Source organism: Piliocolobus tephrosceles, chromosome 8 (assembly GCF_002776525.5).
Source record: "Piliocolobus tephrosceles isolate RC106 chromosome 8, ASM277652v3, whole genome shotgun sequence".
Classification (NCBI taxonomy): domain Eukaryota; kingdom Metazoa; phylum Chordata; class Mammalia; order Primates; family Cercopithecidae; genus Piliocolobus; species Piliocolobus tephrosceles.
In genome coordinates, this window is record NC_045441.1 from 143,994,186 (window position 1) to 144,010,834 (window position 16,649).

At 38.7% G+C, this 16,649-nt stretch overlaps 1 protein-coding gene across 5 annotated transcripts in view; it reads left to right on the forward strand.

Annotated features, from left to right (window-relative positions):
* Window positions 1–16,649, forward strand: part of RBM33 (RNA binding motif protein 33) — a 133,747-nt gene that overhangs the window by 36,988 nt on the left and 80,110 nt on the right. For all 5 annotated transcript variants that reach the window (XM_026447014.1, XM_026447015.1, XM_026447018.1 and 2 more), the window contains exons 5-6: window positions 488–806; window positions 15,617–15,788. In XM_026447014.1, coding sequence (XP_026302799.1) covers window positions 488–806; window positions 15,617–15,788 — 491 coding nt within the window. The remainder of the gene's footprint in view (window positions 1–487; window positions 807–15,616; window positions 15,789–16,649) is intronic.

Here is a 16,649-nt window from a genome sequence, read left to right on the forward strand (position 1 = left end):
TATCATAGATGTAAAAAAGAAAAATTGTTCTTAAAATTCCAACTCTGATTTTCTGCTTATAGAATAATACTCCTGTTTTTACTTTGAAATCTTAGCAGTTTCTATTTCATTCTGTAAATTAGAATGAAATATAGTCTATTTGATTTCAGTCTTGGACTTTTGCCAGTCAGATGTGTTTCATCTGTGGTTGATTTAATTCTTTTGGTCAAATAACCTGCCGCTGATGATAAGTAGAGGCTCTATATGCATTGCCAGTCTGTGGCCAGCTCCATATAGCACAGTTAGCTCTGCTGTATGCATTAAGGGCTTAGGGCACAGCTCTGCATAGCACTTTGAGTACTGTTGGAGTTAATGTGCGTTTGTCAGTAACTGGAATAACTTTTTACCAGTCGTGGTTTAAATCTTTGTAACAGCTGTTTATATAATGGTTTAGTTTTGAGCTCCTCTCTTCATTGGCTATTTTTTTTTGTATTTTTGTCCTCTCTAGTTCTCAGGGTGTTACAATTAGTCTGAATGCTACATCTGGCATGGTTACATCATTTGAACTGTCTGACAACACTAATGACCAATCTGGAGAACAGGAGTCTGAGTACGAACAAGAACAAGGAGAGGATGAACTGGTTTATCACAAATCTGATGGATCAGAATTGTATACTCAGGAGTACCCAGAAGAAGGACAGTATGAAGGCCACGAAGCTGAGTTGACAGAAGACCAAATAGAATATGTGGAGGAGCCAGAGGAGGAGCAACTTTACACCGATGAAGTGTTAGACATCGAAATCAATGAACCTTTAGATGAATTTACAGTGAGTCTTTTCTTCTTTGTGTGGCCAAAGATAACCTGGCTTCCCATGCATAGGCTTCTAGACTGATTTGAAATCTATTTACCTCCCTCGGGAGGGAGGGGAAATTAGACCTTATTATCACTGTCTGCCAGTTTCTTTATCTGAGCTATGACAAAGTTTGTGTTGACAGCTTGTTTGGCCAGAGGTAATGCTCCTTTGTCATTCTGGAAGGCTGCAAAGAATCGTGACCTTGAGGATTGTACCCTAAGGAAGAAAACAGCTTTGTGTTGTGGGGATACACTGTCAATTGTTAGGAGTACTTAATGCAGAGCTTTTATCCAGGCTTTAGACAAGATCTGATAAAGTCCTTCTAAGGTGAAAAGATTATTGACCTGCTAAAGACATCTTTAAGGTGCTAATATTCCAGAGTGATTGATGTCCTGTTCATTCATCCTTTTTGTAGCTGAGAACTGTCTAAACCTGAATAAAGAGATTGGAGGTTAGTTTAAGAAATGTCACATATAATTCGTTATCTATAATCGGGAAGCAAGATTGTGCTGATTTTTTATTTCAGAAAGATGATTTTGGTAGGTAGTTTTTTTTTTTTCCCCCAAAGTTGAACCAACAAGAAAGAAAAAATGTACTAGTGTAAGATTCTCATCTTTTAATGATTCATCATCAAAAGAGATTTGTTTTTTAAAATAAGCATGTAACAAAATTTATGAGGGAAGGATGTGATCGCAGTAGCTGTAGTAGAATCTTAGGGTTTTTGGGAACACCATGGGGGCCGAGTGATTGGGGCTGTTGGAATGGTGACAAAAGTATGCAAAATTGGGACCTTAAAGAGCCCATTTGCAATGGGAGTAGCTCTGCTTTTCTGTATTTACATCTTTTTTCAGAGTAAGCTTTCGTTTCAAAAAAATAGTTTAGAAGTTGCTGAATTTTGGTCATGTGTATGAGTAATTTTGAAAAGGATTAATTGTTTATGTGGAACCTTAGAGTATTTAGTTCTAGTCATGATTGTATTTAGGTGTCTCAATAGTTTTCTTTTTTTTTTTTGTTGAGACGGAGTCTTGCTTTGTCGCCCAGGCTGGAGTACAGTGGCGTGATCTCCACTCACTGCAGCCTCCACCTCCTGGGTTCAAACAGTTCTCCTGCCTCAGCCTCCTGAGTAGCTAGAATTACAGGTGCCCACCACCACGCCTGGCTGATTTTTGTGTTTTTAGTAGAGGTGGGGTTTTACCATGTTGGCCAGGCTGATTTCGAACTCTTGACCTCACGTTATCCACCTGCCTCGGCCTCCCAAAGTGCTGGGATTACAGGCATGAGCCACGGTCCCTGGTGCTCAATAGTTTTAAGATTTAATTTTTTTTGGTTAATGTTTGCTCTTCGGTAGATACAGTAATGAGAAATGTTTGTAGTTTTGGTAAATAGAATCATGTAAAAGGCATCATGGGGAACTTGTTGTTTCCATAACCCTGTAATAATTAGTTCTAGTAATCCTTCGCTAGTGTAGGCACGTGCCTTCTGGTTTACTGGTGTGTTTGTATGCCCTTAACGTGAGACACTGTAATTTCAAATGCTTTTTGAAAATTAAACCAAGATCTTTTAGAATTGTGCCTAGTTATTGCCTAGAGTATTTTATTATTTCTATTACTCATCAGTAAAATAAGATGATTGGGTAAGAGTCCTGGGTTCCTACCTCCTGTAAGTTCAGCAGTCCAACAAGTCTTTACTGATGTCTAAGCACTGTGGACACAAACATTGCTAAACCATATCATGAACGTTGGCCTTGCCTGTGAACTTAGTACTAGGCGGCACAGATCCTAGCGTGGAAGGTGCCTGAAGGAATGCGTGTACACAGCCACATGGAAGTCCTCTTTCACTTTGGTGTTCTTGCAGAGTTTGTTGTGAAGAGAATTTCCAAGTGAGGAATCTCCTTCTCTTGTATTCCATTGTCAAACTTGAGGTTACACATAGGCCCCAGTTGTAATAAAATCCAACTTAATTATCCAACATCTTGTGGTCTAAGATTAAGGTTTTGAAAAGAAGAAAAGGTGGCAGTTTAATAATACTCATAGTACTCTTCCACATTAAAATGATTTTTTTTTTCAGAATTAAAGTCTTAAAGTAAAAAAAAAAAAAAAAATACTTAGCCATTCTGAAAGTGTCCTAATGTTTTCACAGAGAGTTGTAAAGTTTAAAGTTGAGCAGTAGTAGTTCAGTGTCTCTCTGGGAGCACTGTCAGTTCATCTTAATACGTGTGTTCTAGCCGTGGTCATTCTTTTCTTGTTTTCTGATGATCACAATGATGGCGTCTGAATGGTCTGAAATTGCCGCTTCCTTGGACAGGAGGAGACACACAGAGAATGAAACTGGGAGGTGCTCTTACCTTGCTGGGCAGTGGGAGCCTCTCTGCCTCTGTCTTCTGAGACTGTCACTGAAGCTCAGATGATTTATTCACCTTTAGACTAATGAACACGTGAGCAGATTGTGTCTTTGTGTACCCCAATGGTATTTTAGTTTATTAAATGGCTTGTATGACTGTGATTTTTGTTCTCCCTTGGGTTTGTTAACCCCCCATTCTAAAGCCAGACTTGAACCCTGAAATGTGGATCTGTTGGAACCTACGTGTAAAGCCACATGGAGGGGCTTTGGTGCATAACTGGGAGTAGAATCATGAAACCCCAGAATGTACAGTGGGAAGGTTTGCGGTTCCCTATGAAGAAAGGGGAGGTCCAGAGATATCAATAAAGCTGGACGCACAGCTCTGCTGTTCTTTCCTGTGAATTTTGCTGGTGCTCTTCTTGGGAGAGGATTGTGATTTCATTTGAAAATGTGTGCTTTTATATTAGTAAGGAGTGTGTATTGGTTTAGTCAACAAAATATTAGAAAATTGTTGGGTGACTTCTACCTTTAAGTGCAATAAGTTTATTTAAGGCCTTTAAAATTAACATAGATTGAGATCTTATTGTTCTGTAAAAACAACTTCAGGTTGACATTTTATGTCAAGAGTAGCAGATTTTTGTTTACCAGTGAGAATCCAGGGGCGTGGACTGTACTCCATTGTACACTGGCTGAAGATTTGGATTAGCATCATTTATTTGGCTTTATTTGAAATCTGAATGTCCTGCTTCCAGTGATTCATGGGTAGTGATAGTTGTTATTTTGATAGGGCGCTAACAGTTTTTTCTGGAAAATGACATGCATTGTGTTCAGATTGTCTTTAAAGAATTGTGGGAACTGAGGTGGTTTGTCACCTTAAATACAGCTGCTTTATTTGGGGGTTCTAGATGAGACTGTCATGTACCATACAGTAGTTGTTAAATTTCTGTAGGTTGTTTACTCTTTGAGGTTGTCTGCCTTGGAACCATTTTACTGTTCATTTTTTAGCAAGTAGCCTGGGACCCTGGGATGTCCACCCCCACTGAGTAGGGTCAGATGTTGTCACTTGTTGCAATACCAGAAGCCCTTCTTTCTTCTCCGCAGTTGTGGTCGTCTCCAGCCAGCTTGCTTGCTTTCTTCCATCTACCCAGAAGGGATGCTTGCTTGCTTATACACCCCTTAAGTTGCATACAAAACCTGGAATCTTCCTCTCATTTGGGAAGGAGGCCTAATGCAGAAACATACTAAATATGATTTTTAAAAAGCTCCTCTGTTTAATTGCTGACGCTTTTGTTGTCTTACATTGCCACAAAAATAGAGTTGGGCATGATTTCAGCCCCCTCCTGCTGCTGAGCTCCTCTGTGAGAGCACATACACTGTGTCTTTAGGTGGCTCTTCCGTGCTGTTGGTTTGCAGAGGAGCTGTGTGACAGAGCACTTGGAGTTTGAAGCAGAAGCCCACGGCACTCGCTCTGGTGGCTGGGCCAGCATGATATGCTTTGTTTGCGTTAACACGCAGAGGAGCTTCCCCTGTTTCTGGGCCTCGTGCTTTGTGTTCAGTCAGCTAATCACCATAGTAAAACTTTCTACAATTATTAAGCATGAATCACAAAGACGAAAAGTGCGTTAAAAAACCACCCCGAAGCTGTGTGAGAAAAACTTGTTTTCTCTTTAATGGCTGTTAGGATGAAGAATACTTGCAGGCTTGTGGTGGGCAACAAGGGCTGCGAGAGCAGGAAGACTGTGTGGCAGAAGATGAATTAGATGAGATTACTGATGCCCAGGTTGCTCCTGCAACTGAAGAGGTATTTGTTCATCTTTTAAAAAGAGTCAAAAAGTTTGCTGTTTTTCCCCCTGGACTTAAAATGAGCATCTTTTTAGCATTAGTGAAAGTCGATACGTATCTTTGACCTGTGAGTGTATAGTGAAAAACCTGATCTTTGTAGGCTCCTTGGGAAGTGAGTTCTGGTGTGCTGTGATTTCCGCATAGTGTATGCCCTGTAAGTGTTAGAGTGTTGTAAATGTGGGTGGAAATCTTTCAGAAATGTGACGTATATGTTAGCGCTTTGAAAGCAGTGCTGTAATTCTTTTTAATTAGTCAATAACAGTTAATTTGGACCATTATACAACACATACTGCAAGGTTTCTGTAATTAGGTGCATTTTTAGTGTTGAAGAAGTAAGGATGACGAAGCTTGATTGCTGCTTTCAAGGAAATTGGGTTCTAATGTAGGGGAGAAAAAAGACTTGTAAATGCCTGTGATGTGAAAACAAAAAAAGTAAAACCACCTAAGAGAGGCTCAGAGACAGTGCTAGGAGTTCACCGAGGGAACCCCTGGGGAGACAGGTTCAGGGTCCACGAGGCTTCATGGCAGAGGTGAGCCTCTGAACTCTGAGGTAGGTCTTGAAAGGTAGATGCCATTTGTACTGAGAGGCGGGGTGAGGCGTAGAATTCAGTGGTTGCTGTTCTCTTACCCCAGAACTAGCTCCTGTGGGCCAGACGTGCAAGCCACAAGTCATTCTTCAGCCTGAGAACTTCACAAGAGTGTTTCTTAATACTGTTTTCATCTTTTGTCAAGAGGCCATGAAAACTGATATTTACTGGCTTAGGCCATTTACTTTAGATGTTATTTCAGGGATTTAGACACTCAGCCCAGAAAACATTTTCTTTACCCTTTTCCCCCTAATATAAGTAATACTATGACAGTCTATGAATGTGCATGCTGTGCGCATTACAAAACAGAAGCACTTCTTGCCCATACCCTTTCTCCCCTTCCACCAAACTAAATTTGATATTGTGTGTGTGTGCTTTCCTCTCTCTTTCTCGCTCGCTAGTTGAAATAATTTGAAACTTAGAGAAAGGACAGAATAATACAAAGAACTCTTTACCCAGATTCTCCAGTTGTAGAAGAATGTCCAAGGAACTAAGACAAAGCTAAAGAAGATGTTAAAAGCACACAGAGAGTAGAGGTTAGGTGTGTCTTGTTCATCACTGAATTCTGTAGCACTCTCTTTATTACAAAGCTGGCACCAGCCTAGGTTAAACCTGAAAAGGGGTAATTCAGGCAGAAGACATCTGAGAAGAATCTAAGTAGCCAGTAAAGGAGAGAGAATTAGAAGACTGCGTGGAGATCATTCCCCGTGGTAAATAGTTGAGAGAGAAACCAAGGAATTCGGTGCCTTTTAATTTCATGTCCTTTTTGTTTGTGGTATTTTGAAGTTGGAAAACTAATTTCGTTGTTTGTTTTTCCTTGTAATTTATTTTAGTGTTTAGATAACAATATTTTGTTTATTCTTCCCTGATACTCTATAGCATATCTTAAAATAGGGAAAGGTTTTATAGATTTCAGTTTTCAAAAGATGGTTACGTAAACTTTTATTGTAAGGCAGTTAAAGAATAAGAATGTTAACAAGTCCTATCATTGACTGGGTGCCTTCTGGAAGTACCTTCTAGTTTTAGGTGTTTTTAACTTCAATTCCTGGACTGTACTCATTAAAATATTAAAACAAAAGATGACTATTATAAAAAATGGTGACCCGGCTGGGTGCTGTCTTACGCACACAGCATGGTCGGGTCAGTTGAGCTCAGGAGACCAACATCCATCTCTACCAAAAGTACAAAAAATTAGCCAGGTGTGGTGGCACCTGTGGTCCCAGCTACTCAGGAGGCTGGGGTTGGAGGATCACTTGAGCCCAGGAGGCAGAGGTTGCAGTGAGCTGTGGTTGCGCCACTGCTTTCCAGTTTGGGTGACAGACTGAGTCCCTGTGTCCAAAAAAAAAAGGTGGTTTTTTTTCCTTTGATTTTCAGTGTCTCTTGTGTGGCGGAGGAGGGAGAAAAAGAAGGACAAATAATGTGAGACAATAATCCAGGACTTGAATAAGCAAATGAACAATGAGTGTATGAAGACATGTTCAATAAAAATTAAAAGAAAATGGAGAATTTTAATCTACTTTAATATTGACAGACCTCAGAATTATTGATCAGATGTAATCTGATTCACTTGAGAGAGTGTTTTGGAAACATTGTCAGGAGACAGTTTTCTGAGGGGCCTTCGCTTAGCTGCAGATTTCGTGAGCAAAGTGAACAAATCACTGCCTATCCTTTGTTCCAGAATACCTTTAGGAGGATTCTGGTGTATCTGACAGCTCCAGATGCAGTGTCTTCCTCTGGAGTAAGGGCAGGCTTGCTTCCTGCCCATTGTGACACATTCAGGGTTTCCTGTGCAGTGAGGTCCCTCCTGTAACACAACCTCCTATGTGTGCAGGGTCACCTGGCTCTCTTCACGTGGCCCAGTTGGGAGTGGGGCCTCTTGGAGCTGGTGCAGAATGCTACTGCTAGTGATACAAATAACATTCTCCTAGTCTCCTTATTTCTGACGAAGAGTCTTAGCCTTCTTACAGCTTCCATGAAATGGTGGCCAGCTAACTTGTTAGCTTGCAAATAGAGTAAAATCTTACACTCTTCATTGTTCTTGACAGTATTAAAAGCTTTAAAGCTCTTGTCCTTGGACTCATCAGTTCCACCTTAGCAAATTTATCCAAAAGAATTATTCTGTGTTCAAAGGTATATGTATCAAGTATTTGTTTGCAGCATTGAAAATAAATGGAACCAGTGTATAGAAGACTAAATCACAGTCTAACCTTAAAGTGGAATGCAATATACCAAGTATTGTCTTAGTTCTGTTTGGCTTGGAAAGGTGCTGGTGATGCATTAAGTGTAAAGAGCAAGATGATAAAATTCTTCCCTTCCGCTCCCCCTGTAACTGCAGATCTAAATGTGTGTGTGTAATTCTCAAAAAAATAAGTCTATGTAGTTACAGATGGAAATGGTAATAATGATTACTGCTAAATGGTGGAATTATTTAGCCTTTGTGTTCCAGTATTTTCTGATTTAAAATGTTTTTTACTATAAGCAAAATAACTTTTATAAGTAAAGAAATATTCTTTTTCCTTTTAAAATATGAAGAGACAGGGAAACACAAGGTGGTTAAAATGCCAACCCTTGAATTTGGAAGGCAAAGAGCTAGAAGTTGCATTTGCTTCACTCCTGTGATTATTATTATTATTATTATTTTTTTGCTGTTAACACTCTCACGTGAAACTTCCTAAGGGTCGCTTTCAGTATGAATCTTTCTAGCAGAAAGAGCTCATCCATATTATTTTATCTTTTTTATACCATCTGCTAGATGTATTATATACTTTTTACTTTTAAACTGTATATCTCATAATTTAAATTTACTGTTGAAAAATATTTTTAAAACGTATTCGTATATTTACTTTTTTATCCTTTCCTTGATGGTTTTAGTTTACTTTGTTTATGTTGCTTGCTTTTGTGATGAGGGCAGGTTCTTTGTAATGCTCTTGATCTTAGGACTTTTTTCAGTAGTCCTTCCTGGAGGCTGGTGATGTGCTGGTCTTTTATGCTAGCAATAAATACTTTGGTCTTTTTTTTTTTTTTTTTTTTTTCCTGCTGCATTGTGGAATATTAGTCAATGAGATAATTATTGGGAACTCATGTACATAATACTGTTTTAAGTGCTGAGAAGTAGAAGTTGCTAGTATTTCAACTTTTGTAGGATTTGGTTTTGGTGGGCTTGTGATCTGTCTTTTTTAGAAGTCTAAATAAACTGTGTAGTCCTCAGGGAGGAGCACCATTTTTAATGGGCCACATACCCCTCTGTTTTGGTGTCTTCCTAGTCCCTGGACTCCTTTTCCTAAACCTCTGTGTGTTGCTGAGCAGCCCGCTGTGCGCTGTGCCCCACCAGTGTTGCAGCACGCCTGGCTCTGCATTGCTTCAGACCGGCAGAACGTGTGTTGCAGTTTTCCACATGACTTCATTCTTGGAGCTCTGTGAAGGTCTATATTAGAATCTTAATTATAGAACTTAAAAGCAATTAATTAATTTTAATTGAAAAGCCTATTTTAGGTGACTCCTTTTATTTAACTAATGTTCTTGCTTGGTTCATATAGAGAAATCACTATATTTGAAACAAGTTAGATCTAATTATAAAGACCGAATATCAATCCTTTTTAGTTATGCGGCCACATTAGTGCCAATTATGCCATTGTCTTCTAACATAGTTATTTAAAAAGACTTGCCATTTTCAAATTGTTTTGGCATGTGTAAAGGAAGAAATGAGAGAAGCTTTAAAAACATCTTTGCACCATTTAAAATACTTGTGAAATGGTGATAATGTTTACATTTAGAGATAAGCATAGATGTAAAGTGTACAGTAAGTTTTGATACATGTATACATCCAAGTTACTATCTCTTGGTTGAGAAGGAACAGTTCCATTACGCAGAATGTTTTTGTCTGTTTAGTCCTGACGCCTCGAGTAAAGCTTTTCTTATTTCTATACCTAGACTGGCATTTCCCAGTCTGGAACGTCACCTAAATGTAGTCATCTAGTGTGTGTGTTCCTGTGTCTTGCTTCGGTTCCTCAACATGTTTTTGAGATTCATCCAAGTAGTTGTGTGTATTAATAATTTATTCCATTTTATGGATGTACCCCATTTGTTCATTCTCCCGATGATAGACATTTGAGTTGTTTCCAGTTTTTTTGTTATTATGAATAAAGCTACTAAAAGGATCTTATTATCCATATTATCCATCTTTTTGTGGATGTGTCTTTTTGTTTCTCTTGGTTATTAACAAGTAGTGGAATTGCTGAGACAGTCTAGAGGTACGTTTACTTTTATAACAAACCGCCATTGGTTTTCCAAAGTGGCTGTACCCTTTGGCACTCCCACCAGTAATGTGGAGGAGTCCCCATTGTTCCTCATCATTTGATGTTGCCAGTCTCTTGATGTAATCCTTCTAGTGGGTGTGCCATCGTGGTTTTGGTTTGCATTTATCTGACCTCTAATGATGTTGAGCACCATTCCATGAGTGAGTGACTTGCGTATATGTTCTTTGCTTCTAGTTTTAGTCTCTCACTCAAAAAGAAAGTGGGTTGTCTTTTTTTTCTATATATGCTGTATATAGCCCGTATATTTTTCATAGAGAAGATATGCTGTCTATACATATATTTTCTACATACGCAATATATCTTTTAGGGAGAATATGTATGCATACATACTGCATATATTCTAGATAGATAGTTGTCTGTATATTCTGGATATCATTACATTGGCAGATAATTACATATTACGTATTCGTACTATAAATATTTTCTCTGAGCTTGTAGCTTGTGTTTCCATTTTCTTTTTTTCTTTGAAACGGAGTCTCGCTCTGTCACCCAGGCTGGAGTGCAGTGGCATGATCTTGGCTCACTGCAACCTCTGCCTCCTGGGTTCAAGCAATTCTCTTCCCTCAGCCTCCCGAGTAGCTGAGATTACAGGCACGTACCACCACACCTGGCTAATTTTTTATATTTTTGGTAGAGACGAGGTCTCACCATGTTGGCCAGGCTGGTCTTGAACTCCTGACCTCAAGTGATCTGCCTGCCTCGACCTCCCAAAGTCCTGGGATTACAGGTGTGAGCTATGACACCTGGCCTCATTTTCTTAAATATGTCTTTTCATGAGCAGAAAATTTTAATTTTGATGAAGTACAAAGAATTTTGTGACCTAAGAAATCTTTGTTTACTCCAGAGTTATTATCTTGTTTTCTTTGGGACACTTTACAGTATAATTTTAGTTAAGATTATGATCTTTCTCAACGTGTGTGTGTGTGTGTGTGTCTGTGTCTGGGTGTGTCTGTGTGGTATGAGATTCCGTTTTTTCCATGCGTTTTTCTAATTGTTCACAGCTATTTGTTGTAATTTCTTTCCTTTCCCTTTGGAGTGCCACAGTGCTTGTCCTGACAATAAAATTAGGTTTTAGTCTCTTTCTGTTCCGTTGTTTTTGTATCCTTATTACCAGTACTATACAGTCTCGATTACTGTAACATGAAAGCACGTTGTGTCAATCCACTAATTTTATTCTTCCTTTAATTATTTTGGCTATTGATGGTCCTTTGAATTTCTGTATAAATTGTGGAATGGACTTGTGGATAGCTACTTAAAAGTCTGGTTAGGATTTTGATAGAGAATGGATAGTGTTTTTAAATCAAATTGGGAAAAACTAGCATCTTAATAATCATATTGCCTGTTAATAATGACAGTTTTAAAATTCTTCCTTCTCAATCTGTCCATTTATTTCTTTCTTTTGTATCATTGACCTCTGGTACTGTATGAATAGAAACATTCAGGACAGACATTCTTGCCTGTTCTTGATGTTAGGGGGAAAATGTTTATTTCATCATTAAGTATGTTAGCTGTACGTTCTTATCAGATTGAAGAAGTTCTTTTCTATTTTGAGTTTGCTGGGATTTTGTTAAAAATCAGAAATGGGTATTGAATTTTGTTGATGCTTTTTTCCCCCCATCTATTGAGATAATTATATGGCTTTTATTATTGTAAATTAAATTAACAAAAAAGTGATGAACCATGTTTCAGATTTTATTTCCATTTGACTAGTTTTTCTCTTTATGGCCTCTCACTGGTCTAGGACCCCATTGTCTCTCCATTCCCCTTTGTTGTGCGACAGTTTCTTAGTGTTTCCGCGTATTTCATGACCGTGACAGCCTTAGCAAGTGCTGGCTGAGTATCCTGTACGGTGTCTCCCAATATCGGTTTGTTTGACGCTGTTTTCATGATTAACCTGAGGTTGTGGATTTTGGAAAGAACACCATGGAACCCTTGTGCCACTGGGCACGTGACATCCACAGCGTCCCTGGCAGCGCCCACACTGGTCATTTGGGTCAGTGTCTGCCAGTTTTCTTCATTGTAATGTTGCTTTCTGTTTCCTTATTCGGTTCTTTGGAAACAAGTCACTAAGTCTAGGCTACCTTAGGAGGACGGGGTTGTGGGGAGAGGGGAGGAAAGGAACTTAAGCCCCACCTCCTGGAGAAGGAGGAGGACCTCCATAGATTAGGAATTCTTCAGGTAAGATTTGACTGATTTTGAATGTTAAATCAACCTCATGTTTCTGGATAAACCCCACTTGGTTGTGATGTATTATCCTTTTTATATTTGGTGAGATTCCGTGTACTTTTACTTTTAAAAAGGATTTTGTTTCTGTATTAATGAGGGACATTGGTCTGTAGTTCTTTTTCTTCTAATTTTTGCACAGTTTGCTCAGTCTTTCCAACCCATAAATTTTCACTGTTCATAGAATGACTTTCATTTTTATTTGGTGATGTATCAATTATTCTATCAATAAGCATTAAAAACTGTGAACTTTTTGTAAGCAATGTTTTCTCTCTCTCTCTCTCTCTCTATATATATATATGTATTTTTACATTTGTGTATGTGTGTGTTTCAGAGAATTACTGATTGTTTCTGTTTAGATTTTGGGATAGAATATTCAATTTTCTTTCAAAACACTGAGATCCTAGTTTCATTTTGGAATTAACTGGAGAACTTCAAAATTTATACAAGTCTGAGTATCGTTCCCTCTTTGCTTTTCCAGTTCTTTCTCCATTTATGAAATAAAGCCTACGTGGGCCTCTCTGTTTTTTAAGTCCTTTGATGGTGATTTTCATATGCACTCTGTATTAAGAATTAAAAATAAATCTTTGAGGTTTTCACAATAAATCAGTAACAAAATCAAACCTTGACTATTTTTTGGCAGTGTCTATAGTGAAATGAAAGATTTACGTGCACGTTTAAATGTTTACACAACATAATCTTAGGATAGTTTGATTTTTATATTGTAGCCCCACACTACCCATCAGTGGAATGTAGCTTGTCAGTGGCATGCTAGGTAATACTTGTTAAAAAATCACACAGAAGGCCAGGCGGAGTGGCTCACGCTGTAATCCCAGCACTTTGGGAGGCCGAGGTGGGCAGATCACGAGGTCAGGATTTCGAGACCAGCCTGACCAACATGGTGAAACCTCGTCTCTACTGAAAGTACAAAAATTAGCCAGGCATGGTGGTGAGCGCCTGTAATCTCAGCTCCTCGGGAGGCTGAAGCAGGAGAATTGCTTGAACCTGGGAGGCAGAGGTTGTAGTGAGCCAAGATCACCCCACTGCCTGGGCAACAGAGCAAGACTCCGTCTTGGGGAAAAAAAAAGTATACGGAAGATCAACATTTTGGCAGACAGGTTAATTTTCTAAACCTTATGGTCAAGGGAGATGGATTTTTTTAAGCCCTGTATTTAGAATAAGAGGTAGTATTTCTTCAGTGGCTGAAGAGTTAAGCCTAGCTTAGTGGATGTCGTCAAATGGTCTGCAGTCGAGCAAGTGGTATCAGCCGTGGTTGGTGTCTGTCAGTTCCGTTTCCCTAGTCTTTGATAGAGTTGAAGGATTAACTGAGCCCCAAGATTTGGACCAGAAGTTTGCATTCTAGGATGGTTGCATCACTCAAACATACTCCTTGTGCTATCCTTTTGTGGCTATACCTTTCCTTCTTTCCTAACCACTGGTTACCGGTATAATTTTGTTCCTTAGAGAATATCATATAAATGGAGTCATTGCAGTGTATAACCTTTTGAGGTTGACTTCTTTTACTTAGTATAATGATGTGTTTATGATGTTATCCCTGTTATATCAATAGGTCATTCCATTGTATTGCGAAGTAGCATTCTGTGGTCTGGATGTACAACAGTTTATCCATTCATTCATTGAAGGACATTTAAGTGTTTCCAGTTTTAGTGATCCTGAACAGAATAAACATTTTCCTATAGGTCTGTTTGAACATAAGGTATCATTTCTCTAGGGTAAATATCTAGGAAGAAACAATTTTCAACGCATCTTTATCCTCCTTAGATTTCTTAGATGGAGATTTGGATGCAGAATAAACTATATTAATTTCAGTGCTGTCTTGTTTTACATTACACTTGTTTGGAAAGTCTTTGAACTGTACTTACAGTTGTTAATAGTTGAATTGAAAATGACTTTGTAGAATCTTTGCTTTGTTGGTAGTGATTTCTTTTCCTCCCTTTTGGCCTTGCTACTCTATTCAGTCTGTGGACCTAAAGTGTTGGCGTCACCTGGAAGCTTGTTAGAAATGGAGAATCCCAGGCCCCACCCTGAATCTGCTGAGTCAGAATCTGCTTTTCAGCATGATTGCCACTGATGACTGGGCATTGAATTGGAGAAGTGCTGCTCTAGAGCATCATGGGAGTGCAGAAGAGATGTCCTAAGGAAGCTGGCTTTGGATCTGTTGGAGAGTGTGGTGCAGCATATACCTTGCAGGCATCCTTCTGATTTCAAACACTCAGTAGTACAGAAATAATGGTATCAAACCAGCAAAAATCCTGAGATTTTCGTACTTTAAAATTCTGCAGTATGCTGGACGTCAGCATACTGAGTGCAATTGTCAGGCTTACGGTGAAAGTTGTAGTTTACGGTCATCTCCTGCTGTTCAGGCATTTGTGCTCCAGAAGATCTTTTTCCACTTGGAGGATTTATAGTAGAGTGTGCGCATTTGTAGTTGGTCTTTTTACATCGAAAATACTGAAAAAGGCAAGCATATAAAATGATGGTGTCATTGGTTTGTTTTCATTTTTTTCTTGTGCATTTTCTAATAAAGTTCACTGTTACTTCTATTAAGAGTAAATATTTACATATTATAAATCACGAGAATAAAGGAGCAAATATATTTTCTTCACATTGATAAGAAGTGTTTAAATTGACCTTGTTCTCTGTAGGTACTTATTTCATGTCTGAGAGTGGGTCACAGAGACTGATCGAGATGAGAGGTGATTCTTCCACTAGGAACATGAGTGACACTTGGCAGTAAGAATTGTCCACAAAGAAATTACTTTTAATTTGGGCTGAGGTTAGGGAAAATTTTTGTAGGGAATACTGATACAATAAAATTTCAGATAAAAGCTGGTTTTAGTGTGAAGACATGACTAAAGAAAAAAAGTTTCTCCTTTTCAATAGTCTCAGTCAAAGCTAGTGATAAATTAGACAGTGAGAATGATGTAAGCAGGAGTGAGAAATGATGAAAAGACTTTGGAGGCTGCGTCAGTACAACAGCGGCACGTTCGGACTGCTTGTCTGTCAATGAAGGGAAGGTAGCTGGGGTCAGGAGTTATAAAATGTTAAGCCTTTAAGTTACAATAAACTCATAGAACTTTAGTGTTAGTTTAATTAATACATTGAACTTTGCTATGATCTGTGTTAAACTCAAAGCAATAAGTCCAGCAGGAATATTTGGCATTTGTTTATTCTCTCAGAAGTGTAAGCAGCAATGATGTGTAGGACTTTGTCTATTAATTGCAAGCAAGAATTTGACCTTTCTTTTTTTTTTTTTTTTGAACATTAACTGTTAATGTTTAAGGTTATTTTCTCCTGGAGTCAGTTGAGGATTTCATGTGGCCTTTTACAGGACATTTTGCAGTATTTTTTACATCGTAAATATAAATAAATATTTTAGCATCCTTTAATATTTAATTCAAAAGAATATGAACGTACTGTCCTTCTCTTTTTGCCTTGTGTGTCTGCAATGTAGGGAGGTATGGAAACATTGGAACTTCAAAAGGACATCAAAGAAGAATCAGATGAAGAAGAAGAAGATGATGAAGAATCTGGACGATTACGTTTCAAAACTGAAAGGAAAGAAGGAACAATTATTAGGCTCTCAGATGTAACTAGAGAGAGAAGGAACATTCCAGAAACTTTGGGTAACTTTTTTGCCTGTCTCCCATCCTTCTTCACTCTCATTTCAACTTCCTCCATAGTATTGCTGTAATTAATCAAAGTAGGCAAAGAAGGTTGACTGGATAATTGTGGCTGCCATCCGGAGAGTGGCTGGACTGTGGAGTGAGTGCTGTTATGGTACTGTAAAACTCGTTCTTTAAAATCATTGCTGTTTATGGATTTAAGATGCTTGAATAAAATGTTTAAGATAATTAAAAAAAAATTTTTTTTGAGTCTGTGGCCTGGAGCTGCTCTTGTACATACTATGTGGTTCCTGGCTGGTCTTGAAAAGGTGGCGTGGGGATGGTAGCTATGGGGACGTGTTGACACTTCCCAAGACCCTAAGGTTGTCAGGGCGAATTCTGTACAAGACTGGTTTATATTTTGTACCTTTTAGTGTCTTCATAGCTGTCTTTTTTTGTGTGTTTTCTCGGTTCCTCTGTCTTTACTGAGACAAGCTGACTCGTTTGTAGAAATAATTGCTCTGAGCAAAGCTTGCTGTGTGAAAGGTCTACTAGACAGCTGCTGATTCACAGAGACTTTTAATAGTGACCCTACCCCTCATTATACAGTGTTTTTCAGTGTCCACTGCAAAGAATAAAGCAGTGATTCCAAATTTGAGTGAGCGTCAGAATCTCAGAGGACTTGCTAAAACACAGATTTTGGGACCTACTCCCAGCTTCTCTGATTGATTAAATATAGGGTAGAGCCCAAAAAAGTTGTATTTTTTTTGTTTTGTTTTTGAGACAGAGTCTCCCTGTGTTGCCCAAGCTGGAGTGTAATGGCACAATCTCGGCTCACGGCAACTTCCACCTGCCAGGTTCAAGTGTCTTCTGCCTCAGCCT